Consider the following 26,418-nt stretch of genomic DNA (forward strand, 5'->3'; position numbering starts at 1 on the left):
ATTGTTGTAGTTTAAAAGGATCGAAACATGTTCCATACCATTGTCCTGAGCTTGGTCATACTCATTGTGCTTGAGACTGTTCTTGACAAGGATTGCCACTCCTCCTCCCCTATAGTTTCTGTCACACCTATAGGTCGTATAGTTAGCAACTTTGATATTACAGGTTTTGTTCAGGTGAGTCTCAGTTATTACAAATACGTCGGGATCGTATTGTAGTATAAAATCTTTGAGCTCGGCTAACTTATTTCTTAAACTATTTGCGTTCCAATTGAACAAGCTGAGGTGAGACTTTCTCTTGCAAGAACTAGTCATCATAGCTGATTGATTTGAGTGTTTTTAAAAGGTCAAACAATCCTTCATTTTTGATAGAGTGCACTAAGTCCTTGAGTTCATTCATTACTGAGTGAGCTTCGCTTATGTCATTTTGTTTTTCAACATTGAGGTAATTAGCCTCTCTGTTGTAGGTCCGCCTTTGATTTGGATAACTATATTTTGATTCTCTAGTCACCTTAATCGGGTACTTGGGACAGTTTCGATAGTTGGAGGGATGTGCTCCACCACAGTTTGCACACTTAGCAGGGGTGCTCCTGCTTTTCTCACATGCGTGAGTAAAATGCCCCTCTCCACATTTTAAACATTTTATCACCTGATTGCAGGAATCCTGAACGTGGTTAAACCCTTGGCATCTGTAACACTGGGTTACGTGGTTCGTTCTGCCTTTGTATGACTCAACTCTTATTTTCAAATTGAGAAAAGAACTGAGATCAAAGATCTCCTTGTTTTTCTCACTCTTGGGCAGTGTAACTATAAATAATGGAAGGTTTTTGAGTGCACCGTCTCGAAAACTTCTCATTTGTTTCACTTTCAGATAAGTAAATTCTAGTGCGATCAGCGCACCTTCAATTTCGCTTATTTCCATATTTGATGGAATATCCTTCATCACTACTCTAAGGGGTTTGTCTACTTTCAACTTGTGGGTGAAAAATTTTATATTTTCATCTCTAAATTGCTTTGTGACAACTCTAAAGTCGTCTTCATTAGCTAAAGTCAGTTTTATCGAATCTCCAAAGACTTTACCAGTAAATCCACTCATTCCTAGAAAATCTCTAAGAATTTTTGTGATACTAGTCCAGGTTTGCTGGTTATCATTGATTGTAATCGGAGGGACTTTCCGTTTCTTAATCTTTTGGATTTGGAACCCATCTAAATCCATCTCTTCATTTTCGCTATCATAATTCTCAATTTCATTATCATTATCTACTTTTTCTTCTTCGCTCTCTTTTGCGTCTATTTCTACTTCTTTTTCAACTTCTAATTCTACAGCTTTCTCCTTTTCCACCACTTTTGCCTTTTTAGCAGGTCCGCTTTTATCATCACTGTCAGATGTTAGGACAGAGCTGACCTTTTCTATCGTTTTCTTAGCTTTTTCCCCTTTTTTCCTCTTTTTCTGAGGTAAGTTTGATTTAGGTTTTTCTACCGTGACCTCTTTCACGATCTCTATGTCTTTCACAGGGGGAATGGGCAGTTCCTCTCTCTGTGTCAACATTTTTTGCAAGTGCCTATTCTCTTGTCTCAATTTTTCATTCTCTAGCAGAAGTTTATCTATCTTTTCATTCATAGATTTCATCTGCTCTGCCATAATAGCCAATGCCCCATCATTGCTATTTGTATTTCCACTAGTGTTATTTCCACTCATCGGAGGAACATAACAACCACTTTTCAACATTTCTATAAATTGCTTATTTGAAACCTTCACAGCATCAACATCCTTTTTACCGGGTACCGCCGCGAAGCCCGGCGGCAAGCCACCGCTGCTTCCGACGCACTCTCCGGTATCAACGTTTCCTTTCAACACTTCACTATACTGCATAACAGGGGGGGTCCCTACCTGCCTAACCGTGTTGGAGTTAGATGTTTCTCCCGTAGGATACTCCATTAACTCCTGTTCCAGTAGCCCTGTGGCTGCGTTGGTGATATTCCTTTTCGAGAGCCCTAAAAAGGGCTGGAGTGAATCACTCAACTCTGAAACTGGCTCAACAGTCCGGATGCCCGATAACCCGGGGATCGAGCCCCCGCAGCACTCGGACCCTGCGTCTGAAGAGCACCGAAGGTGACCGCTACCTCTTCCACCGGAAGGCATCTTCTTATCAAGAGAGAATCTCTTATCAGGAGCTAATCTGGAGACGTCTTTCCTCTTCGGAGTCTGGAACCTGCTGGAACCGGAGTCTGGAACTATAGTACATACATTGTGATCGTCAATATTTAATTGCTAAAAACTGTATTGTTCTCGCGTGTATTTTATTTTAGTGAAAATACTCCTTAAAATTGATTTGGATTGATAAAAGACCCTTAGTTGCACAAAAACAAACAGCTAAACACGTTTGCAAAGCCAACTTGCGCAATTTCGTCCCAGTCCGGCAATTACAAACAAAACAAATGATAGGATGGGGGATTTCCATTTTTGTTTATAAATATCTGGTTTACAATGGCATGCATTAATTAAACAAGTATTTATTTCCTTAATTTATTGTTATGAATTTATTTTAACCTTTGCATCGTTTTATTGCTTTCCACTTATATCTCTTTTCTTAGTATTTAATTTGTTATGTTCATTGTTGCGCTTTTATAATACAGTAAATTGCTTTGAAAGACTTCAATCACCTGCAGCTTATGGAATATCAGAGTAATAGAAAAATCTGTTGTAAACATTACGAGCTAGTTGTAACATTTTTTAAGCTAGGGAATAAAATTTCACTACTTCCATTGATTTACTGTTGTGAAAGAAAGTTACATACCAAAAAATGAAATAAATAACAAAGGCTACTGCTCATTTTGTAATGCAATTTTTCTGAAAGTACTGATTTTACCTGACCTAATTTTGTAAGGGTAATGTTTTGATGGATCCTACAGCTGAAAGATTTACTTTTTCCTGTTATAGTACTCTTAAATAGGATTTAGAATCAGAAAAAGTAAAGAAGTAAACGTCATGGGGATATTTCCGTATCGTGATTTATTGCTCTAACTATAATCACCAAGTTAATAGTGCAATTAAGAAGAAGAAAAAAAATATGTAGAGGTTTGCTTGGAAGTGGCTAGCAGTTAAATTTTTGCTAACTTTTTTTTTTTTTTTTGTTTCTCATGGGGTGCTGCTCGAAAGTTGCCAAAATAGGACAATTATTCTGACGCAGATCATAAAATATAAACTTTCCCTACGCTATTGGTGAAGATTGGTAGCTATGCTAGAAAGAGTTGTCAAATTTTGGTGATAACTATGCAGTAGAAGGGAAAAAAATTTTGAAGAAATTTTTTTCTTTAAAGGCAAAATATAAATAGAGGTTATTTCTGCTACATGATTTGTCGTGTCAACTACAATGGCAAAGGCGCCAATTTAATTTTTAACTTGCAAATTTTTTAAAAAAACATGTAGATTCTTGCCCAGTGTTAAGCTGTGAGTTATATGCCTTTCAAGTTGGTCCCTATTTGTGATGATTTTTTAAGTTTTTTGTGAGCCTTTGACCCAACATTTTCAATACTTGGTGATTACTCTGCTGCAGATTATGATGTGGAAATTTTCTCTAGAGACCTAGGTTAAAATCCCAGCACTAGCTGTTGGATATAAATTCTTCTCACAGATTGCAACAACCACAGTGCTGGCATAAAATATCTTGAGTGATAGACAGATCCTGTGTTAGAATCCCTTTGCTATGGAACTAACTGAGGGAGGTTGTGTGGTTTTTCTCACCATGTAACACAAATGCGGGTTAGTTTGGTCAAAGAGTCTACCACGAAAGCTAATTTGTCCCAATGCTTGATCAAGCTATTCCCTTTTCTTTTTGTTTAGGCTCAAAATTACAAGGCAACGGAGGTCAACATTGATAGTTGCTAACTCAGAATCTGTTGTTCACTGCCAGTTATAGATAAAAATAATATTTTTGCATGTTAAGAAACTTTTGTTTCATTTAAAGAATTTTAGATAGATTTATTGCTTCTAACCTGAAAAATGCAAAATAATCTATGGCAGTAGCAGGATTTCTTGATAGTCGAATGAGGAACACAAGCATCAACTCATAAAATTTTCTTCTTTTAAATATCAAGAATTATAATGAGAGAAACGATTTCTCAATATGAAATAAAAATAAGGAAATATAAAAAATGATAGGTATATTAAATCTGTTTTAAGCGCCAAGAAGAACATGTGCCTTTTGACTTGCCATGGGTCGTCGCTGTTTACCAAGATATATTTTCAGATCAGATTTGATGTTCTTAATCTGCCTTTTCAAATATTTACTCCTAAACTGCATTATTTATGGAAAGGAAAATCTTTGCAACCCTGGGGTTTTGTTTAAATCACAATTAAAAGCAAACATTTTTTATTTCATAAACAAGTAAATTTTCTACTAATTATGTAAATTTTGAATATTGCCAAATAAAAAAAACAATTTCTCACTTTTTTTAAAGAAAAATTTAGGATTTAATTTGAATCGAATTCATATACTTTAAATCATATATCTGCAATTTTTTACTGTTTAGGTAGAATTAGAGTTTCAATAAAAAAAACCTACTTAAAATAAATTAGTTGGATTAAATTTTTTTTTTAAATCATGAGGGTTATTAAAAATGCTTAAAATAACCATCACTAATTTCATGTTTGGTTAGTTTTGAAAATTAGTTAAATCATATAGTTATTAAAATTTAATTTTTATATACTTGTTAAAGATGCATAATATTTGCTGCAGTCAAAAGTACAAATGGGATTAAGGTGCTTTTCTAAATTTTATTTTTTCAGTTTAATTTTAGAATTAGTTTCTGCTACTTTGGTAATTAAATTTGTATTGTATGTATGCAGTATGCTTCATTGTCATATTTCAAATTACTATTTTTATACAATATATTTAAATGCTGCAATACCTTAATAAGAACATCATTATATTTTAAGCCCCATTATGTTAAAATAAATTCCAAGAAAGTAATTTATTTTGTTTTTTCATACCTAAAATATAATTTTACTATTTTATGTATTCATATTAATGTAGCTTATTGATCAGTTTTACTCCTTTTCATCATTTTTAAATATTTTTTAATTGGATATCTCATTAATTGAATCATCGTCTTGAATATATCATGACTCTACATATTAAAATTTTTATTGATTTATTAAGTAAGAAAACAATAAATTTTCTTCATAACAATTGATTGATATTAATGCTTCAAATTGTATACTGCTAATATTAATGCTGAAATATTAAATTTTTACACGTACTGACTGTTAAGAAAGAACTCACTCACTACTAAAATAACATTTAGATATTAAATGTTTAGTTAGATGTTAAGTGGAGTTGAGAAGTAATAAATTAGCTTATTTAAAATTTTTAGTTATAAGGGAGGGGTCTAGCTATTTAGGAATCTAAACAAACTTTCTAAAACCAGAAGAAATATAGAAAACTTTTGATGTATTCCTAAGGCTGTGAGTAAATTTGATTTGATCAATGAAATTTAATCCACCACAAATCCTTTATGATTACCCCCCCCCCTTTTATATGGTGGATGTTACAGAATGGGGGCTCAGATGGTGTGAAGACGTGTCTACAGAGAGGGTTACTATTGATAGATTCATGAAGAATTAAAATGTAGAAAACCTTAATTTTCAATTTATTTTTGTAGAAGATAACATTTATTTCTATTTGTTTTTGTGGGGTGTATAGCTTCGTTACATGGGTGAGGCAGAACGAGAAAGTTAAAATCCTAATTTAAAAATGAAAATAATTTTTCTGAAAATTTCTTAATTGATAAAGAGTAATCACTATTTTTCATTCTGATTTTTTTTTTTTGTAAGTTCACCTATTTTTCCGAATGTTTCTCTACTGCTTCCCTATGGTTTTTTAAATTAATCCTATATACTTAAACATGCAAATTTCGAATTTGGGTAATCACTTTTTTTCAAGCGTAGATTCATGACGATTCTATCATAATTTTACGTCGTTAGCTCAGAGTTTAACAGCGGTTATTTATTATTTTTTTGGTACCATTAACATTGTTTTCCACTATTTTCAATACCGGTCGTAATTTTTATTACGACCTTTTGATTTTCAGTTATCACTTTTTGACGCGTTCGGTTTGTGATAATTCCAACGTAATTTTATATTTTTAATTTTATATATATATATATATATATATATATATATATATATATATATATATATATATATATATATATATATATATATATATATATATATATATATATATATATATATATATATATATATATATATATTTTGGCAGTTATTTATTATTTTTCGAACCTTTTACACTTAGTTTGAATTTGAGTTCTCAATTTCTAGCGCTTTCGATTTTGAGGATTCCATCGTAATTTCACGTCAGTCGATCCATTACATTTTTCGAATTCAGGTATTTTTAATATGTTATTACGACGTGCAAATTTCAATTTTGAGTTATCGCTTTCTTGCGCGTTTGTTGCGAGTCAATAAATATTAACGTCATGATGTTAAGTGAAAGTTTTTTTGGCAGTTATTTATAATTTTGTGGACCCTTTTCACATGGTTTTTTAAATTCTGATATTTTGAATATGGTGTTATTACAACGTTCGAATTTGAGTTACCTCCACTTTGAAGCCTTACTATACATTTTAATTCTTTTGTCACTTCACGACGTTGGACGATAATTTCTTCATCTTTAATTCTCCGTTTTTTCGACCTTTTCCGGACTGTTATCCAAATTCTGATGTCTTTAATACACAATTGCGACACGCCAGTTTCGAATTTGAGTTTAGACGCGCTCGATTCGTGACAAACTATATTCAAACTTAGTAATTTAAAAGATTAGCTTGTTGAAATAAAAATTTTAATTAAATTGGCATAAAAAAAAGATGTTTTTAAGTTGTAGCTAACGTTTGATATCTAAACATTATCGTAATCAAGCAATTTTCTATTGGACTTCTTGGAATAACTGGGACTAATTTTTTGTAACTTTACATTTCCTGTAAACATTTTTTTAGATAGCTCTCAAAATTCTAATTAGAGGTTGGTCCTCTCACATTGATTTTATTTGCGCCATATATATATATATATATATATATATATATATATATATATATATATATATATATATATATATATATATATATATATGTACTATTTATATTGCGCTAAAGAATAAGTGAAAGGAAAATGTACTTGTATTTTAAATTGTGACAATGCGTAATACTTTTCTTTCCAGAAGAACCTCCCCTTCCAACAAATAAAATTTTTTTATAACAATTTGTAAAATTAACTGCTAAAATTGGCTGGGATAGCCTGGACTCACCACCGTGAGGATGAGAATTCGAATCCAGCTGGCGGAAGCCTCACCTTGTAGTAAATGGTGACTGGTCCACGTTAAATCTATCGAGTCACAAAGTCCTCCATGTTCCCATAACAAATCGTACCTGGTACTGGATCGGAGATAGATCGTTCTCTGGTTAGGTCAAAATTACGATCTGTGGATGCATAAATGTGGTCCGCCCTATAAACAGGTGTGTCAGAAGTCGAATTCTTGGCCATAGATGGCGGCATTGGAAAACAACCGCTAAAATTGAACCTTTCATTCTCTGTCCGAATTCCAGAATCCTAGTACAAACGTTTCTAGAGATATTAAAGTGATTCTTAGGCGAACTGTTTCTTTAATTTAACTATTCCTTTCAAAAAGGCTAAGAGAAATATTTTCAACTTTTGTTTCAAAACTGCTGCAATAATGCTTAAAACTGTATTTGATGTATTTTTGTTATGTTATGAAAAATAATGATCTCTTCCATCCTTTAGTAGAACATGCTGTTCTGGCTGCTCATGAGTTTGGAGAACGTGAGTATCATATTATTTATTACATTCTTAATTAATGGCAAAATATGTGGGAGTATTTTACAATTTTTGCTCACTACTATTTTCACGAAAGATATGAATAATTTTCGAAATAATTAAGACCTTTATGGTAGACAGAATCATTAGAGGAATGTATAAAGGGAAATCTGAAACGCATTTATTAAAAAACAAAAACTGATATTAGTTTAATAAAAGTTTCCAATCTTATCCACATATCATTAAAAGTCATAACTACACAAAACATATTAGAAAATTAAGATATCAGAAATGCTCCCATACTTTTAACACTTCATATTTGTATACCGCTGCCTTTTGATACTAAAATGTCATACGTTAAATTCAGGCTTAGCATCATCTGTTGGGGGAAGGAAGAGAAATAATTTATTAATATTCTGAGCAAATCATCAGGTGTCTCAATCTTCAAAGAGTTTTCATAAGTTGCCTTCATTCAATTGTGACAGCTAAACCCTCAATCACAGGAGGATGTGATCATTTGTGGAATAGTACAAAAATGTTATAATCAGTAACATACTTGAGAATCTCACTGAACATTTTTCGCTGCTTAATTTCTGAGTCAATGTTAGTAAAGCGAACGTAAACTTGAATTTTTACTAACAAAACGCCACTCATTCATTCAAGAAATTCGAGTTTCTATCCTAAATTCAAAAATTTTTTCTTTGGAAGGCCAACCGAAGGTGTCAAAAGCATGCAGAGATGATAACGCATGCGATGACATAGATTGCAAAATCACGGTGGTCCCGCAGTGGACTGATCGTTAAGACACTGTCCCCAGCAGATCACCGAAGTCAAGCATCACTGGCTGTGGTCAGTGTGCGGGTGAGTGACCACTTGGATCAGTCTGCGTAGGGACCGAGAGTGTGCAGTATTGGTCCTCGTTAAACTGTGCTACCGTAAAGTGCTGGACTTCCCGCGCAGGTCGTCGGGCTACCGAAGCGGGGGTGCCATCTCCTCCGTAGAGGATCAAAATTGAGATGGCATGTCTTCGGATTATCCCCCGGGATGTTTCCCAGACCGTCGCCAATAGCCCATTGTGCAGCTCTAGTGCGACGTAAATTTAACAACAGCAAGATCACGGTGACATTGTCACAGAACGTTACAGAGTTCTTGCAGAAAGAATTTTCCTTTAGGAAGTAAAAAAAAAATTGGTTTTCTTTTCAGCAGAATTTTTTTCCATTCAATTTTTTTTTCTTTTGAATTATATTTAAAAAATACCTTTTTCTCTCATCGTAGGGGAAAGAAATGTTCGCGATTTTTCTTTTCTCATTTAAGAAGAATGAAAAATAATGAAGTAAAAAATTTCTTTTCTACAGAAATGTTCGAAAGATTTTTTTTCTCTCCATAATTATGTTCAAAAGATGTCTTTTTCATGCATCAGAGGGGAAGAAATGTTCCTGAATTTTCTATTCTTATTTGGGAACAATAAAAGATAAGGAATAATGAAGTAAAAAAAAATTTTTTTTTGGTTTTCTTTTTAACCGAGATTTTTAAAAGATATTTTTCTTTAAAGTTATATAACTTTTATATTATGTTTTAAAAGATTCCTCTCAGGCTCATCCAAGGGAAAAGAAGTGCTCGTGATTTTTCGATTCTTATTTAGGAATTAAAAAAAATTGATAATGTCTAGTTTCAACGGAATATATATATTCCCCTGAAACTGAACATTATCAAATTTTATATATATATATTATCACGAAAGTTGAAAAGATAGTTCTGTTTTAGAAATCATGCTCTTTCATTCATGTATATATATTTTAAATACACCATCTGTGAATGTGGATTTTGTTACGAATTCAGATTTGTAGCAAAATTATGTCCTATATTTATTATTTTTTTAAATTTGATTGAAATAAGATCGGTCCAATATTTTTTTTTTAAATTTTCATGTGCGTAATTGCGCATGAAAATTTTTATATCAAGTATTTGAGCTTTCACTTTTTCGCTCACAACTTGCGCCGATTCCATCGTAAATATATGTAGTGTTATGATCATTTTTTTGGCAATTATTGATACGAATTTTTGCGTTTTTTTTCTTCGAAATATCAGTGGCTTTCATTGCTCGTGAATTTTTGAAATATACCGATATTATTACGGCACGCGAAATTCGAATCGCGGATTCAAGAAATCACTATTTGATACTCTCGTTTTGCTCCGATATTCTCGTTAATCCCTGCTGTAATTCAATCATTCTTTCAACAGTTATTGCTACGAATTTTCACATTTAAAAAAAAAATATATATATATATATATCTCGATGATTTTAATAGAATTTAATTATACGCGAAACTCAAATCAATTATTTACTTTTAATGTTACGATTTCATCGTTTTTTTCCCAACTTTTATCGCTAGTGCTACCGAATTCCACGGGGTTTTTTAAATTCCGGTAATTTCTCAGTTAATATTATTCCTTCACGTAAATTGCTCATTTAAATAGTCACTTTTTGACGCGCTCACTCTATGCAGGTACAGTACAGAACCCTTTATCCGGAAATTAGAAAACCGGAAAACCAAAAAACCGGAACGAAATTCGATAAATTTTCCCGCCTTTTAAATTTTTTTTTTTTTCCTCTTAAGATTTTAGGATTTTTCTTTCTTTTTTGGAAGATGTTTACCTTACCATCATTTTGGAAATAACATTAGTATATTACTTCACAGTTTTTTCTTCTTTTTAAGATTATTTCCAAGTATTTTTTTTTAGTTGGGTTTAACAATAAAAAAAACGGCTTTTTGTAGCGATTCAGAAAACCGGAAAAATCAGTTATCCGGAATAGCGATGGTCCCGATCTTTCCGGATAATCGGTTCCCAAGTGTACTATCACACATCCACGTAGTGTTTCGATTGTATTTTTGGCAGTTATTGACAGTTTTCCCGTGGTTTTTTAAATATCCCGATATATTTTTGACAATATGGGAAATTCGAATTGCGCATATGAATATTTTTAAAGCAATGATAATATAATTTTTAAAGCAATGATTCTATCACTTTTTTGGGGGGAGAGGAAGGGGAATTTATTTCCTCACAGTTTTTAAAATTCCGTATTTTTAATAGGATATAATTTATTGCAGCAACCGAACTTCGAAATGAAACACGCATTTGGTACCCCCTTTTTGTCCGATTCGCGTGATTTCGCCGTCGATCTTTTTTTGCGGTAGTTACTGCTACAGATTTCATTAGTTTTAATTATTATCATTATAATTTTTTTTTTTGATGTGATTTTTTTTAACGAAATGTGAAAAAGGAAATAATTAGTGTGTTTTCCTCGAACAAAATGTGTGAATATTGCCCATGATATTGAGAATAAAAAAATATTACATATACATTTAAAAAAAAAGTTATACATAATTTTATTTTATCCAAATTGTTTTTTTTTTTTTTTTTGTAAACACAACGTTTCTGTTACTTTAAATTAGTAACATGTTATTTGTTATTATTAAAAGTATCTTGCAGAAAGATATTAGTGCTAGAGCTGTTTGCTGCAGAAAGCCCAAGCAATTCTACGGGGAAGGCTTTGATGCACATCTTTGCTCTTCGCATATTTAATTAATCTCTCTCTTTAATTCTAAAACTATTGCTCCCCATTTTAAATATTTGTCAACTAAGCACCTTCAACTCTTGGGAAAGTATTTGGTTTCTGTTTTTGAAAAAAAAAATGTTTTTGCTTTAGCTTCAGTTTTTATATGTATGTATAAAGCTCTTAATATAATTACAAAATAAAAAGCTTGTAGAAGCCCTCTTAAGAAGACATCTTAAAGTATTGAGCAAAATTTAGAAATTTCTCAATTGGCCTGTGTGGACCCTTTTTTTTCTTCCTTTCTTCAGAAATTGTAAATAAAGAAACTTTTGATATAGACATTTCTTTTCTTTTTTCAAAATGTGCAAAAATTACAAGGTTCATTTCAAAATGAAGAAATACTTTAAGAAACAAACTTGAAGCAAAGTAATTTTCAGAATATTATTAAGTATTTGTGATAATTCCATATTTATTAAAATAGACATGGTGGATTTTCAACAAAAAAAGTGGCACACAGTTTGCAATTTGTTACATTTAATTTCGACCTATGTATTAGAATAAATGCCAATGTTTCTTTTTCAGTTGATATATGCATGGAACCTCCGCCCCCCATGAATGGTGCATTATCTTGCTCAAAACATAACACAAAAGCAGACAGGTAATTTACTTTGGTTCTGTAAGTTAATAATTGCTTTCTATTTATACCCTAAGTAAGTACACCCTAGATCAGTGATTCTCAACCTTTTTTCTTCTTCTTTTTGCGGCACTCTTTTAACGATTTTTAAATTTGATAGCACACAAAGAAAAAAAATATGTTATTTTTTTTTGTGATTCCTTGTTATCTTGCTTTTTTGCTAATTATTAATTGTTAGCTTGTTTTTTTGTTTGTTATCCTTTGTTAATTTGTTTTTATAACTATTAATTGCATAGCTTATTTTAATTGTTTGCTTTTATTTCCTTTTGTAAGTTTATATTTAGCTTTCTTTCTTTTGTTTATTAATTATTTTAATTGTCATTAATTTTCCCACTTATTTTAAGATTGTCAGAGACAGGACTATCGCTGTTAAAGCATGAACAAATTATAAAAAGTGTATATATATATACAATTAATATTATATATAAATCATTTTCTTTAATTTAAACTATACTTGTAATACAAAAAAATCATTATAATTTTTACTACATGATTTCTAAAATTTGGCAGCACACTTTAAGAATTTGGTGGCACACAAAAGTGCCGTGGTACAGTGATTGAGAATCACTGTCCTAGATGATGATACTCTTCAAGCTAAGAAAAATAAATTTTTAATTAATAAAATACAGCAACTGGTCAGCTTTTAAGTATAATTTTTAAATTTTAGAAATACCTACTTTAATTTCTACATTTTGCATTACCCAGGTTTATCCCCGACTTTTTTTTTAACTCTATTATTTTGCTTGATTATTTTATTCACGATTGTTCCCTATAACTCAGCCCTCTTCTCTATTTTTTTCCCTTCAGAATTGTCTTCTAAACTCTTTAATTCATGTTTTCTGCCTTTAGTGATTCTGATAGACTTTGGAAACTACGGGTTCTTAGGACTCACAGCATCTGCTTTTCCAGATCCTTTTTTACTAAAAGTTGATCCCTATTTAAAATAATATAAATCTCCCTTTTTTTATAGTACATGAAAAGTGAATATTTTATGATTAAGGTTAAAAAATGTGATTGGTAATTGATTTGATTCAATGATAATTCAACAAAGAATTAAAAACAAAATTTCTGCATCCATTGTCCTTAACAGATCAAAATCGGGCAATTTTTTTCAAAAGATAATAAGATACATTATATTCTTTTTGATATGTATTAATTCACTATGCTGATTGCATATACATTTGAAATAAAACTTCACTAAAGGTAACATATAACAAGTATCACTGAAAACTGGATAGTATGTTATTTGTATGTAAAGGAAGTTAAACATAAATAAATAACATTATTCAGCTTAAGTGTAACTTTAGAATAAAATATATAATATGAACTGATCATGTTAGCATAGAAATATAATTAAATAGATTATTTTCACATTCAAAACTCTGCATGGATTTGCAATGGAATCGAGCGTGCCAAGAAGTAATTACTAAAATCAGTGCTAATTTCTATATTGTAATATAATTTTAAAAATATTGGAATTTTGTTGACTTAATTTCATTTTTTTCATGTCTTTTTGCAAGAAATTTTTTTTAAAAGTGTCATCTTTTTTTTTGCATTGAAAAGTTTAGTAGATTTTTTTTTTTTAAATTTTTAATCAGACCAAAAGTTTTCCCAGGGAAGTTAGAATTTCCCCCCGAACCTTGCTTGCACGATCGGATATATTCTACACCCCTTCATCTCTGCCTTGATTATTTATTTGTCAATCTACCGTAAGTATTGACTATAATAGCTATATTTGACATTCAAGTTATTATTTATGCTTTTAACAGATATGTATGCAGAGCAAAATGCAATGCTGGGTTTCAATTTCCAAATGGCAAGTTGAAAGCCAGACATTTATGTGATTTGAAAACTGGAAAATGGGCCCCTGTTTATGCTTTTCCTGATTGCATCCGTAAGTACTTCTCATGCATTTTTATTTATTTTGTAATGGGAAACAGAAAATGAATCCCAGTTAACACAATTAATATTTTATCAGATATTTGCAATCCAACCTGCGAAAATGAGGGTCAGTGTACTGAAGGAAATCATTGTGTTTGCATTCCTCAATATCGTGGAGATAGATGTCAGTACAGTGAGTACTTTTTTTTTATATCCGATAGCTATTTAAGTTATAAACTATTTCTATGGAGCATGTTTTCTGCACTAGGATACACGGAAAGCTCTTTACTGCCTATACTTCCGGGTTACTGTTTCCAATGTATTTTATAGTCCTTTGGCTCACAATTTGAACATTGTATTTTGAGACTATCTAGAGAAGTATTTCTTGTATGTGTGTATTTGTTACCTGATTTATTATTTGTGTTTAAAGGAATAATCGTCATTTGAAGACCTGCCATTTCAAGACGTAAGAATCGTCATTTGAAAAATAAAAATGAAAAAGGAAGATCTTTATAATACACTTTTTACTTTGTCAAAATATTCCAACTTTGAAATTTAAACCTAAATGATAATATGTTGAATGAAATTAATCTCACTACTCTAACAATATGCTAACACGTAATATGCTAATATGTAATAAATAATTAAAAAGGCATTAAATTATTTTCTTGAAATTAGGCATGAAAAGGGTGTTGAGTTTCAATTTTCCAACTCATTTTAAAGTATTTTTTCTCCACACCTTCTATTCATTATAGTTTTCCTCCTCTAGATAAAGCCTGGTGTGACCCCGAACAATATTTTCATTCATCTGGCCAATGGGCATGCAATCACACGGATACAGAAACAACTTGTGTTTTGACCTGTCCTCTGGGAACAAAACTGGAAACTAAACCAGCAGACTCCTATGTTTGTGATGTAAATGGCTCGTGGAGTACAAGCTTTGCACCTCAATGCATTCCAAGTAAGAATTTGATTCTTGCAAAGATGCTATTAGTATGAATTATAATATATATATATTATATACATATATAATTTTTTTTAGTAAACATCATTGAACCTCCTGCACCACAGAGTCTTTATTCACTGTCCTACGGTAAATCACTTATTATTATTTTTATTTTTTAATTATAGAAATACTATTCATGTCAATTATTTAATAATTTCTACCGTATTTTATTTATTTTTATTTTCCTCTTTAAAAGCCCTTTCTTCTTTTTTTAAAAATTCATCGAATGAGTTTTCCACTAATTTTTTATGTCTATTTTATTCAGATTCAGCATGTCTCAAAAGTTCCAGAATGATTAAATATTTCAAGAAATTCTCGTGGGGTAAAAAAAAAAAAAAAAAAAAATTCGTATCTGCCAAAAAGCTATCCTGTGACTCCAGATTCGACCCATCAATTCTATTACCTGGGATTAGGCAACTTTGAAATGCTAAATAAGAACCTCCATTTTTTTTATTAAAACACTCATATTTCCCAAGAGAAATTATTCAGCCCTTATGTATGAGTTTTTATTTTTAGAGATTACTCCAGCATCTCAACAATTGGATACCCGCAAGTGATGTCACGTGTGGCTAAATTGTGGCATTTTGCTTATGCCATTATTCAGCAGCCAATCAGGTTCGACATGACGTCGCGTGAAGGTAGCAATTACGCCGGAAATTAATTCAGCGTGATAATGAACCATGCCTAATAGCTGTAATGTTAAGACTTTATGCACAACCATGTGATTTCAGTGGTCCACTGGGGTAGGAGGTACCCCGTTGTTGCCGAAATCATACTTAATGACGATAAATTGTGTCACATGAAACATCACATATTCCTTTCTTTGTATACAATGATAAGATGTATTAAAAACAATTGGGATTTTAAAACTATATGGAAACCCAAAATAATGCTGCTAAGATACTATAAGCAAATTTTCACCAAAATAATTTTGAATCAAGCCTGTCAAGAACTGATCACTCAAATGCATGGTTTGAGATTTACTTGTCATAAATATATTGTAAAAAAAATAATGAAAAAAAATCAAGGTTCTGAAGACAATGTGGCATTAAGAATGTTTTGAAACTGAAATATTGCACTGCCAGTTGCATAATTAATTAAAATAATTGATTTGCATTATAAAATGTATTGTTGCATTGTAAAATGTATTGCATTGTAAAATGTATTGCATTGTAAAATGTATTGCATTGTAAAATGTATTGTTAAAAATTTGTCTATCATGTTATATTCTTGAATCACTAAATTTTCACTAGTGTGAACCTTATTCTCATTCTTGAGTTGATTTCTGTAAGTATTTCAGGAATTCTGTAACAGGGTTGCTATTCCACAGGGAGAATAGGAAAAACCTGGAAAATACAGGGAGTTTAAGAAGTACCAAAAATAACAGGGAGAATGTAGAGAATTTTGAGTTCATCCTTGCAAACTGGGAAAACACAGGGAATTTTAGATAATATTTTCTTCTTTTAAAAAGTGGTGGCCTCTTTAAGCGCTATCTATGATATATTTACGGATGATATTTCAGCTATACTTAAATATTTTATTTACTATAACATTATTTGTTTTAAGTTTGTTGAGCTGTTCCTTATTTCTCAAAGTTTTTCGAGCACTTAATTGGAACTAGTATAGCTAGCCCAATATAGCTCACACAGGAGCACAGTGATTGCTTATTTTCTCTTATTATATTGCAGGGGTCTGTCCAGACATTTTGTGAAAGGTCCTGTTTTTGTAAAATTGAGAAAAAATTACTCGTAATTTGTGAACTTAAAATAAACGTTAAGTCACATTCTTTCAACCAGGATCCTGCTTTAGTGAATTGGTGCAAATAGGGTCCTGTTATTGCAAAACACTTTTTCAAGGAGTTTTTAAGTTGTAAATAGATACAAGATTATGTTCGGCACTGTAAAATTATAATTTAAAAAAAATTAATTTTCAAAAATAAACAGCAATTGCAGCTAAGTGGGAGATGTATTTAGCTTATACTGCTAAATGCAGAATATTCATTTCGGACGAATAAAGGATGAAGCGTCTGCGGAAAACAAAACTTAGTTCGTTTACATCTGTCTTTCTTCCCCCCTCCCTGGGAAGAGTTTATTCGATTAACAAAACAACAATGAAGGTATACAAATTTGTGAAGGGTCCGTTTTTAAGTTAAAATATTTTGTGAAGGGTCGGTTTGTATGAAAAGATATTTTGTGAAGGATCCGTTAACGGACCCAAATTTCTTCTAAACAGACCCCTGTATTGTTTATATTATGTACAGGGAAAACGCAGTGAATTTTTTTTACAGGTTTGAGTAGCAATCCTGTATGAATTTCATCTATAATTTATTGGGTTTTGTAATTCTCTTTCATGCAATCCTTAGTGCACAAACAACCAGGACAACCAAGTAGTGGTGCCTGCGCAACATGGAGTGCCCAACATTATCGAACATTTGACGGGGGCATCTACAGCATCGAAGGCGGCTCCTGCTCTTACCTCTTTGCCAAAGACTGCCAACAGAACACTTTTTCTGTCCTCATTCAGAACTCCGTCTCTTGTGATGCGGTCACTTCATGCCCTACTGCCATAACCATCTATTCGGGATCTGAAGAATATTTAATTTCGAATGATGAAGTCGGTCCCATAGTTTACAGTGGTGGGGAAAGATACAATATTCCTGTTGTGGTCAATGGAATCATCTTCCAAATGCTTTCGGATTACGTAACAGTGAAAAGTGCTCTCGGATTCAGGTATGCCCTTAGAACATTTCAGTTTTTAGAACATTAATACAGTCAGCACCCGAAATAATGACCTTTGAGATCGGGACTGAAATGGACATTGTAACTCTAAATAGTTACATAGCTGCCAACTCTACTGGATTTTCCAGTAGACTACTGGATTTTGCTAGTTTCTCCCGGTCTACTAGTTTAATAAAAAGTCTCCTGGTTTTTGTACATTTTAGAAAATTCCCTAAAATTGAGAAAGTTTCATAAATTCCTATTGAAATAGAATTTTTGGATAGATTATTGCTTATTTGAATATTTAAATAAATAATCCGAATTTATAAGGAGGCGAGCTTCATTTGCAGAAATCAGTTTAAAGCTTTTATTTGTTCTTAAACATTCAGTTTATTTTTATTCAGAACTCCCTTTTTAAATTAATTAAAAAATCTTAATTATTTTTTATGAATTGAATGCCTATTACTATTCAAAATTATGAGTAAAGATAATACTTAACATTTCAAGTATGTTTAATGTCAATCATAACTGAAAAATATTGCAGTTTTTCTTTTTTGATGACTATAAAAATCCCTAAAATTCTCTATGTGTAAAATATTTAGTACATTATGCAACAACTATCATGAAATTTATATTTCCTAAAATCTACTGGATTTTTAATTATCTATATTGGCAGCTATGTACTTATATCATGAGTGCACAAAAATACTGTAAATATTAATTCATAGCTAAAAGCAAAAAGTCTTGATCAATTTAATGGTGCAATACTGTAATTTAATAAAAGTGTCTTATAGCTAACAGAAAAACTAATAATAGCATAATGCAATTTTCCCCCCCATATTAATTTATACATTAAAGTACCATTTAAAATAATACTTCATTGCATTAAAAATAATATGGTTGTTCAGCTCTGCCATTTTAGATAATTAATATATGTCAAGAGCACATGTTTTAACTTAAAGATAAACCCCACAGGGAAACTGTAACAGTCATGGCATTTTTTGCCCAATTTTGGCTGCTAAATATTAATTCACAACTGTTGCTCTTGATTAAAATAAGGCAAAACATTTTCTTTGGGCGAAAAACAGTTTAATTAATAAAATATGCTGTGACAGGCAGAGTGTTTTAACAATTTGACTCTGAAGCTGATGACTTTTAGTTTTACAAAGCAAGAATTAATTCAAAGACATGAAATTAAAAAATTTGAAGGAAGTACCTCTCTTTTAAAAAAATATTTACTAGCAAGACAGTTAGTTTGACTTAACTATCCATAAAGAAGTATAATTGTTTTAATATAATGCTGTTTATTGTTCTTTCGTGAAATTTAAAAATTTTCACTATTCAGTCTTGGTACAAAAAAAATTTTTTTTGTTGAAATTTTAAGCATGGTAATTGATATGACATCTATTTGCTTTTCATGTAATTGACTAGAATACATTTTTTAAACAAGAAAAGTATGATTGATAAATTTATTGCAACTTTTGAATATGTTCGTGATGTTATCTTTAAAATATTTGACAAGATTAAATTGTGTATAGTTTACTTTAAAACAATGGTTTTCACTAAGTCAATCAGAAAATTCCATTATTTTAAATGTCTCTGTGTAAAAAATATAATTGAAAAAATCGAAAATCGAGCTTTTTAATTTGTTTACAATTGTGCTCATTTATCTTCATGTGGAATGTCACATTCTTAGAGGCTATGGTTTACCTACAATCTGTTAACAGTCAAACACACATTCTTTATTTTATTATATGTATAGATAGATATTACAGGGTGCTTAGCATTTTTAAAAATTGCTTAAAGGTGCTTATTTTCGATTTTCGTTTTTTAAAAGCCCTTAAAGGTGCTTTTTTCATTGGGTGTTTTTAAAAAGTGCTTGATTTTTCCTTTTTCAAAATGAGATTTTTCCTTTACCATGTTAATTTTCGATACGAATTATGCAAAAAGACACAGTTCACATTGTTCTATTCAATGTTTTCACAATTAATTCAACCCCAATCTATTTCGGCGTATTGTCAGTCCGCAGCGTATGAAAACGCATTTGTTTTACATGATTCAAAAAATCATGATTTTTGACAATTGTCAAAAACAATCCCAAACGTTTCTTTTTTGACATGACGGTTGAAACAAAATAAAACAGTCAATTGTCAAAAACTTTCCAACCATGCCTGGTTATATTTTTTCAAAGTGCTTAAAAATATTTTTTGAGTGCTTGAAAAGTGCTTATTTTTTGTTGAATAATTTGGCTGCACACCCTGTATTAAGTCTTGTTCTTGTTTGTTTCATTCAGGCTAAAATGGAACAGAAAAAATACTATTGTTTTAAATGTATCTCCTCAACTGATGAATAAGACATGCGGCCTATGTGGTAAATTTGATGGCTCAAGTCTGAATGATTTAGAAACGTCGGATGGCAGCTTGACAGATAATGTAGAGGAATTCGTCAACAGTTGGTCGATGGAACTACTTGGAGGTATTACGACTACTGTAATAATATTTTTAAAAATACTGTAGAAAGAATAAAGTTGTACTACTCATTTCAATTTATTTTATAATCGTCGTTGTACAGCCGATCCAATTTTTGGGTTTACGAATACCAATGTTCAGCTCCATAGCCTTGTAATGTTGAACCCAACCTGGAAAACAAGGGAACTCCTGTATCAAGTATTGGGAGAAATTTGCCTTCCTGGAGGACTTTTTGATGGAACTAACCTGCATTTGTGAGGAAAACCTGCTACAGTTAGCCTGACGGCAAGGGGACTCTAACCAATGATTTGTCTACCACTGATGATATTTTAGGTCAGCACTGTAGTCCGTGGGAGTATCAACCAGTGACTACTGGGATTCGAACTCAGTTCACCGCATTGGAAGGCGAACGCTCGATCCCCTGAGCCATCAGGGCACTGTACTATTGTTGGAAAAAAAGAGCATCTAAAATAATTTGGTTTCTTGGAAATTACTTCCAACTATTTAAATTCAAGCTTTTGTCTTCTAGTTGCCAAACAAATTGAACTGAACAATTTCAGCTATTAGTGTGCTGAGTAGATTTTCTTAATGGAATAAGTTGTATATGCATCAGGGATAGTCGGAAAAAAAATTTGTACGTGCTAATCATGTCATTTATGAATTATTGTATTTAAAACATAAAATGCAAAAATGAAGATATGTTTTTGATAATCCACTGTAAACATAGCTTTATTTATCCTAATTTACTGTGTCCCGCAATGAACTGATCGTAAATAGACTGTTCCCAGTAGAAACACCTAAGTCAAGCATCACTAGGTGCGGTCAGTATGTGGGTAGGTGATCACTTTGATCAACCTGCGTAGGGACCGATGGTGCCCGGTGTCGGTTCTCGTTACACTGTTCTACCTTAAAGTGCTTGACTTTGTGTGCAAGTCGTTAGGCTACCAAAGTAGCCGAGCCATCCCCCTGCAGAGGATCAAAATTCCGATGGTATGTCTTCGGATCATCCTCACGGATGTTTCCCAGTTCGTTGCCAATAGCCCATTGTGCTGCTCTTGGGCGACATAAATAAAGTACCTACTTACCTAGCTTAATGTAATGTGGTAAATTTCTCAGTTCTATATTAATATATTGAGTTAGTAAGTTACGAATATTTTTTAGAGAACTTTATAGGGCTCAAGTGAAAGTTATTACTTTTTTAAAACTGTGCTCCATGTTTTGATTGTTTCTGCACATCTAACATTCCTTCATTTCATTACATATTTATAATTGAAAAACAATAGATGAGTTCTCTGACACGGAGCCTGGATTGCTCTGAATTTTGTAAAGGGTTGATATAGTGACTGTAAAGAACTTTTTAAGTTCCAATTTTTTTGACTAGAAAGTGAAAGTATTCATTACTTTATGATTTATTTTATTAAATAATAAATGATTTATTGTTTAATAAAATATTTTTAGGATAAACATTTATTTGAATATTCTCTAATGCTGCACCATCCCAATTTTTTTATTCAATTGAAAATTCATTACAAAATTCAGAACCTGATTGATGTAATTTAGGCAGAAGGGTCAAACCCTTTCTAGTAAATGGTAAAAATGTTGCTTAAGTTTCTGAAAATAAGATTATCAAATATATTAGTATTTTATTTTTTTGAGATTGAAAATCTTTTCTGTTAGCTTTTTTTCTTAATAAAATTATTTGTAATATTGATGAAAGAATTATTATCATTTAATTACTAATTATAAAGGTTGTATGAAAACTATGAATGGATTTGTTTGAAATGCAAATATGCAGTCAATTACTTACTTTTTAAAAAATTTTAAGCTTGTCCATTTTGTGATCTGGGAAAAATCATATTTGTGTGTTTCAGAAAAATGTGAGCAAAGAGCAGCTGTGAGAGATTCGTGTTTACAAGACACAGACAGAATAGAAGATGCTAAAAAAGAATGTCAAGCTATATTTAGTGATAAATATACTTCTTGTCATGCAGTAAGATCATTATTATTAAATAATTTTATTGTTTTTTTATTTTTAAAGAAAAAGTTTATTTTTTTCAATATTCATTCAAACAAATATATGCAATAAAAATCAGATTTATTTATTTATCATTTATTTATTTATTTTGATGAGAGTAATTTGCCAGAGTTAATTTTAGTCAATAAATGAGTGTGCAATATTCAGGAAATTATAATTTTTCATTATCAGCACACAATGAAACTGTTTTTCTAAAAGAAAATGGTTTATTTTTTGGTTTTTAGACGCGGCTATTTGGATAGTATATTCAAATACCACTATAAGTTGTAGTTGAAGAGAGTAGTGGTAGTTGCTTCTATCACTATCCTTAATCACCATTATTTCTCATTGTAAACAAGTATCGGTACCAAATGTTTGTGTCTTGCCACTAAAAATGCTACTTGTTCACCAAGTACAAAAGCCATAAATTATTTTTATTTATGGGTCCTCTGTATCATTTACTTGCGTTCATTTTTGTTTGATTATTTTAAAATATAGGAACATTCTCATTTTTTGTATTAAATATTAACTCTTAAACTTTACATAGCTTATAAATTATTATTTTTATATATTTTTTGCTCTAAATTATTGAAAAAGAGTAAATAAAACCTTCATGTATGCTATTATTTTACAAATCACCTCCTGAGAACATTTTGAATTATTTTATAGATAGTTGATCCAAAACCGTACTTCAAAACGTGTAAAGCAGATTATTGCAAATGTGATGGATGCCAATGTAGTACATTTGCTGAATACTTTCGAGAATGTTCTAGACTGGGAGGAAAAGTTGAAGGAGGCTGGAGAAGTGATCAGCTATGTCGTAAGTTTTTTCAATAAAAAATTGGTTGATCTTTACTCATTAATGCGATTAAAATGAAGAAAGAAAGGTTTAATGATGATTCAGCACATTTTTTAAAATGTAGTTTCCAGTTTTTTCCTTATTTTTCACATGGTGCTTAGCGTTTTTAAAAAGTGCTTAAAGGTGCTTATTTTCTATTTTTGTTTTTTAAAAGCCCTTAAAGGTGCTTTTTTCATCTGGGGTTTTTAAAAAGTGCTTAATTTTCCCTTTTCGAAAATGAGATTTTTTTCTTTACCATGTTGATTTTCGCCACGTATTATGCAAAAGTGTGCTTTTTAGATTGTTCTATTCAATGTTTTCACAGTTCATTCAACCACAATCTATTTTGGCATACTGTCGGTCCATAACGTATGAAAGCGCTAATCATTTTACATGTATGATAAAATTCTGGCCAGTCCGCATGCGCGTCTACTGAGCAGGTTTCGGTGAGATTATTGCACTCTAATGCTCAACTCTGCTGCATTTTGAAAGATATTCTCAATTTCTAGCTTCATTTTCCACCCTCTGATATCGAACCGAAAAATCTCTCGATCATTTTATAATGGCTAATATAATCAAGAAAGGAGTTCTTTAACAGAAACTAGTTGTTTTATCATGATCATGTTATGTCTTTGAAAATTATTTTGCGTTTTGTTATTGTGTATAGTGCTTAAAAATATTTTTTGAGTGCTTGAAAAGTACTTATTTTTTTGTTCAGAGATTTGGCTACTCATCCTGTTTCACTATGTTGTTGGGGTAAGCGGGTCATGCATCAATTAGTTTATATTTGCTATTAGTTAGATATTTAAATGACAGCACTTTATTTACATATAAACATATTATACAAATACGACCTTGATAGTCGACTACTTCGATCGGATCCCACACAATCTCCGGCGTTGCTTGAGTAATCTCGTTTAACTTTATTAAACATAACTGACTGCCATCTATTAGTATAAAATGCAATTAATTACTTTTGCATGCTTGACATTTTCACCTTTCAAGCCTGAAAAATACAAAGAAACTTATTATTCAAAGTAAAAAATTACAAAACTTGTTTATCGGGTGGTTGTTGAATTCGATGCAATCAACCTGGCATTAAATTTTTTTTAACAGTCTTTGTAGGGTTGCTAAAGTTCGCACCGGTTAAATCGTCATGAATAGGGATTTTGTTCATGCTAGAACAGGATTGCCACCCCACACGGAAAACCGGGAAAATACTACAGGGAATTTAAAAGTGATCTAAAATAGCGGGGGAAATGTAGGAAAATGTGAATTTTTCTTTAGTAACTGGCAAAGGACAGGGAATTTTATTTCTTATTTTTGTCTTTTAAAAAATACTGACCCCTGAGTGTAATCTATGGGATACCCCATACTTATAATGATTTTTTTTCCTTGTTAGTTTATACTAGGGTTGCCAATCCATAGGGAGTGCAAGGAAAACCTGAAAAATACAAGGAACTTAAAAATCACAAAAATTAACAGAGAATTTTGAGTTTTTCTTTACAAACTGGGAAAATACAGGGAAATTGTTTTCTATTTTCGTCTTTTAAAAAATGATGAACTCTCAAAGTGTAATCTATGGGATATTTAAGGAAGATATTTCAGCTATACTAAACTATTTTATTTACTATAGCATTATTTAAGTATGTTCCGCTGTTACTTTTTTACTCTTAAGTTTTTACAGCAATTAAAACTTGTATAGTTATCCCAATATGGCTCATACAGGAGCACAGTTATTCTTTTTTCTTTATATTTTACAGGGAACTTTTTTTCTCCAAATTTGAGTGGCAACTCTGTTTTATACTTACCTTGAGTTTAGATACCAAATAAAAGTTGCAAAATTTATAATTAAGGCGTGGTACAAATTAATTGGTGGTATAATAAAATAGAAATCATACCTAATGGTTTTTTAAATGTTATGGCTACCTAAAATAATTGAATATGGCTATTAAAGGTATGATTAATGAAAAAACAAAACAATATTTATTACTTATATGTTTAAATCAATCACAATGCATATAACTTCTATTAATGTAAAATTAAAATGAATTAAAACATACCATTTTAAAAGTGTACCAATTTGAACTTTTCAGTTCTTTCATAAAATATATTCCCTACAGCATTGTCATGCCCAAATGGAATGGTTTATAATGATTGTGGTACGTCTTGTCCGAAAACTTGCAAAGGAACTGTCTATGATTGTGAAGATGAGCATTGTATAGATGGCTGCCATTGTCCCACCAATATGTTGTTTCACAAAGGAGAGTGTATCGAAAAGACGGATTGTCCCTGCCTCCATAACGATAAGGAACAGCAACCAGGATCCAAAGTGTTACAAGAATGCAATGCATGGTAGAGTCAGGGATTTTTTTTTAAAACATTTTAAATTTTGGACTAGTTTAATTTGTATAGAACAATTTTAATTAGCTTATTTGTAGAATGGAAATATAAAATATCCGTAGAATTTTAATTTTTTGTTTGTTTGTTAGGATGCTTGCACACCTATAAAAAATGCTTTTAAAAAAATATCGCTCAAGAAATGTCTGCAGTATGTTGGCCAAGTTAAAACAGGTGGTATTAACCGTTTCTCACAATAGTGCAATCCATGTGTGAACGTTCATCCACATAACGAAAATCCAAATTTTTATTTGATCTTTCCTCTCTAAAACAAACCTTAGATTTTGTTGACTGGAAAGGCAAACCAGAAAGTGTTTTAGAAATAATTCTGTACACAATTTTTAAAGGATGATAAATCGGTCACTCAATTTCTTTTAAAATAATAGTTATTTTATTATTCTGTGATATTTAGAAGTAAAAAAGTTACTTTTAATTTAAGGAACATGCAAATTTAATCTTTATTATTGTTTTGCTTATTACACTATGTCTTGGTCGGCAAAAAAGGCTCAGGCTTTTTGAATTATAAGGCTGGTAGATCTGCATAAAGGCATTGATAATATTTATATGGATGTATGTATAATAATATATGTATGCATATAGTATGTATGTATAATAACAATATTATGTATGTATAATTACAGTGAATGCAGAGGAGGGCAGTGGGAATGCACCACAGAAACATGTGATGCTAGATGTTCATCAACTGGTGACCCCCATTATACTACATTTGATGGATTGAGCTATGAACATCTTGGAAGCTGTGCATACTACTTGGTATTTCATGAAAACTTCACCATCATTCAAGATAACGGACCATGTGATCAACTCGATTCCACAAAGTTTTGCACTCGGGGCGTTAGAATCGAAAGCGCTGAGGGTACCTTGCTGCTCCAGCCAGGAATAAAGGTTACCTATTTTTAATTGCTTTATTTCTCTAATAAACAATGTATTTCTTGAATTCAATTTCAATGTGAGTAAAAAATTGTGCAATGTT

General features: G+C 31.3%; 1 protein-coding gene across 8 annotated transcripts in view; it reads left to right on the forward strand.

The window, feature by feature from the left end:
• The window catches only part of LOC107453264 (hemocytin), a 142,808-nt gene that overhangs the window by 10,260 nt on the left and 106,130 nt on the right, over positions 1-26,418 (forward strand). For 2 of the 8 annotated variants that reach the window (XM_087157895.1, XM_087157897.1), the window contains 12 exons: positions 7,818-7,856; positions 11,989-12,064; positions 13,870-13,994; positions 14,079-14,174; positions 14,751-14,942; positions 15,024-15,074; positions 17,350-17,716; positions 19,998-20,179; positions 22,044-22,162; positions 22,856-23,006; positions 25,148-25,379; positions 26,066-26,330. In XM_087157895.1, the coding sequence (XP_087014021.1) occupies positions 7,818-7,856; positions 11,989-12,064; positions 13,870-13,994; positions 14,079-14,174; positions 14,751-14,942; positions 15,024-15,074; positions 17,350-17,716; positions 19,998-20,179; positions 22,044-22,162; positions 22,856-23,006; positions 25,148-25,379; positions 26,066-26,330 (1,895 nt within the window). Of the gene's footprint in view, positions 1-2,372; positions 2,508-3,374; positions 3,449-7,817; positions 7,857-11,988; positions 12,065-13,869; positions 13,995-14,078; positions 14,175-14,750; positions 14,943-15,023; positions 15,075-17,349; positions 17,717-19,997; positions 20,180-22,043; positions 22,163-22,855; positions 23,007-25,147; positions 25,380-26,065; positions 26,331-26,418 lie in introns of those variants that run through there. The other 6 variants (XM_087157898.1, XM_087157899.1, XM_087157901.1 and 3 more) reach the window with 6 other exon arrangements.

This window comes from Parasteatoda tepidariorum, chromosome 2 (genome assembly GCF_982258835.1).
Source record: "Parasteatoda tepidariorum strain Cologne lab strain chromosome 2, Ptep-v5.0, whole genome shotgun sequence".
NCBI lineage: Eukaryota > Metazoa > Arthropoda > Arachnida > Araneae > Theridiidae > Parasteatoda > Parasteatoda tepidariorum.